Source organism: Sinocyclocheilus anshuiensis, unplaced genomic scaffold, assembly GCF_001515605.1.
Source record: "Sinocyclocheilus anshuiensis isolate Anshui unplaced genomic scaffold, SAMN03320099.WGS_v1.1 scaffold1031, whole genome shotgun sequence".
Taxonomy (NCBI): Eukaryota; Metazoa; Chordata; class Actinopteri; order Cypriniformes; family Cyprinidae; genus Sinocyclocheilus; species Sinocyclocheilus anshuiensis.
The window spans coordinates 156,808-158,876 of NW_015542633.1; the positions used below are offsets into that span (position 1 = coordinate 156,808).

A 2,069-nucleotide genomic window follows, 5' to 3' on the forward strand; every position below is an offset into this window, starting at 1 on the left:
CACACACACACAGAAGAGAGCACACACACACACACACACACACACACAGTAGTGGGCATTTTTGCTGCGGGAGCAGTTGGGGGTAGTATAATTTCAATACAGCGGGAAGAAAAAAAATTGGTCAAAAATCATTTATTTTATAAACACAGTGGAAAGAAAGGAGGAAAGTCTCCCACATGGTTGATGTGATGAGTGTGTCTGGTACACTCACGTCCAGATAGTCTTTCATGGCCGTGTCCATCATGACCAGATCCGTCAGGAAAGTTCCCAGGTAAGGAATCGTCCCCTGCATCACAGTCTGAAACAAAAACCATCGTTCTGAGAGTTCAGCAGTATGAAACACCACAGACGACAGACGGGGGAGCAGCTTATATACACACACACACACACACACACACACACAGATACATAGATATGAGTCTCCTGCTGGAGTTCATCTCGTAATGATGCAGAATCAGCTCAATGAGTTTGTACTACATGATCTGAGAGCAGCTGCCGGTGTGGATCATCGTCCATCAGAGCGTTCAGCTGCAGTCTGTGTCTGAATGTCTCACCAGATCTCTCTGCGGCTGCTGTCGTTTCTGCGCTCGCTTAGGGTTGATCTCCAAAGTGGCAAATTTGGACGTTCCCTCCTGCCAAAGAGACACAAGCAGTAAATATCATACACACACACACACACACATGCAAACACACATACTCACACATGCACACACGCACACTCACTCACACACACACACACACACATGTCATGTCGTACCTTTATCAGCAGTTCTCGGCTCAGCGAGTGGTTGTTCTCATCAGAGAATATCTCTGACAGCTCCTGGAAGATGCGAAAGTTTTCTCGTGACACTTCGTCCCATGTTTTCTTGAGCCGGTGAACCGGGTTACACTGCAGCGCCGACAGAATCGCACGCAGGGACGAGAAGTTCTTCAAGATCCGACACTCCTGAGAAAAGAAACCGGTCTTAAAATCAACAGTAAACCAGCGATCAGACGTGTGTGTGTGTGTGTGAGATCAGACTGACTCTGGCTACTTGGATCCAGTGCTCCAGGATCCGGGCTCTCTGGCTGGGCTTGAGCGTCCGGTCACTGAGGCAGGTGGAAATGACGCAGTTGGTGACGCGGTTGAACTGGCTGACCGTGGCTCTGATGGTCGGCGCCAGATGTTCCTTCCCTTTCTTATCTCTCTGAGACCAGATGCTTCCCAGACAGTGATACGGCACCACACGCTTGAATCCCCATAAACCATAAAAACAAACCTGTGTGTGTGCGTGTGTGTGAGTGTGTGTGTATGTATGTGTGCGTGTGTGTTTTGCTCACTGCGTCCATCAGTGTGAACTGCTCTGCCACCACAGTGGGGTCAAAGCTCAGGAAATCGTGTCGATCCTCATTGAATCCGTTCTCCTGCAGCAGAGTGAACGCACAGCAGCCCTGATCCAGCACTGCAGACAGAAACACACGTCACGCCTGCTCTGCTGAACACTTTACTGCCATTAGATTTACTCACACACTCTAAAAGCTTCATCTGAGCCAGAAGAAATCAACAATCACAATTATATGCCAGTTATTATATGGTATTCCTGTAGATTAAATAATAGATCATGGCGATTGCAACGCTAAGGTCATGGGTTCGACTCCCAGGGAAAGCAAGAACTGCTCAAATGTATGATTGAAATGTATGTCGCTTTGGATAAAAGCATCTTCTAAATGCATAAATGTAAATTATGAAGTATTTTTTTTCCTCCTTAAACATACTGTATCTTTGCTTGCCACTGCAGCCTTTATCATGTTACAGTAATTATGCCTGAAATCAGAAATGCTACTAATTAAAATTGAAACCATTCGTTATATTTTTTTAACATTGTCACTTAAATGACTTCTAATTACATTTCGAAATTGTTAAACTCACAATTTGACTTTGATTAATGGTGATGCACAGAATCAATTTAGTTCAGTTAAATGTATAATTGACTGTAATGCACAGTTCAGTTTTTTTCTCATGAGTGGACGATCAGCATCAGGTTGAGCTGATGGACGATCGAAGCTGACGAACCGTCCCGGTCTGATTC

General features: G+C 45.3%; 1 protein-coding gene across 3 annotated transcripts in view; it reads right to left on the reverse strand.

The window, feature by feature from the left end:
* The window catches only part of ralgds (ral guanine nucleotide dissociation stimulator), a 9,758-nt gene that overhangs the window by 7,211 nt on the left and 478 nt on the right, over positions 1-2,069 (reverse strand). For all 3 annotated transcript variants that reach the window (XM_016494228.1, XM_016494229.1, XM_016494227.1), the window contains exons 3-8: positions 2,054-2,069; positions 1,318-1,442; positions 1,026-1,235; positions 758-946; positions 555-632; positions 212-298 (exon numbers count right to left, since the gene is read on the reverse strand). In XM_016494228.1, coding sequence (XP_016349714.1) covers positions 212-298; positions 555-632; positions 758-946; positions 1,026-1,235; positions 1,318-1,442; positions 2,054-2,069 — 705 coding nt within the window. The remainder of the gene's footprint in view (positions 1-211; positions 299-554; positions 633-757; positions 947-1,025; positions 1,236-1,317; positions 1,443-2,053) is intronic.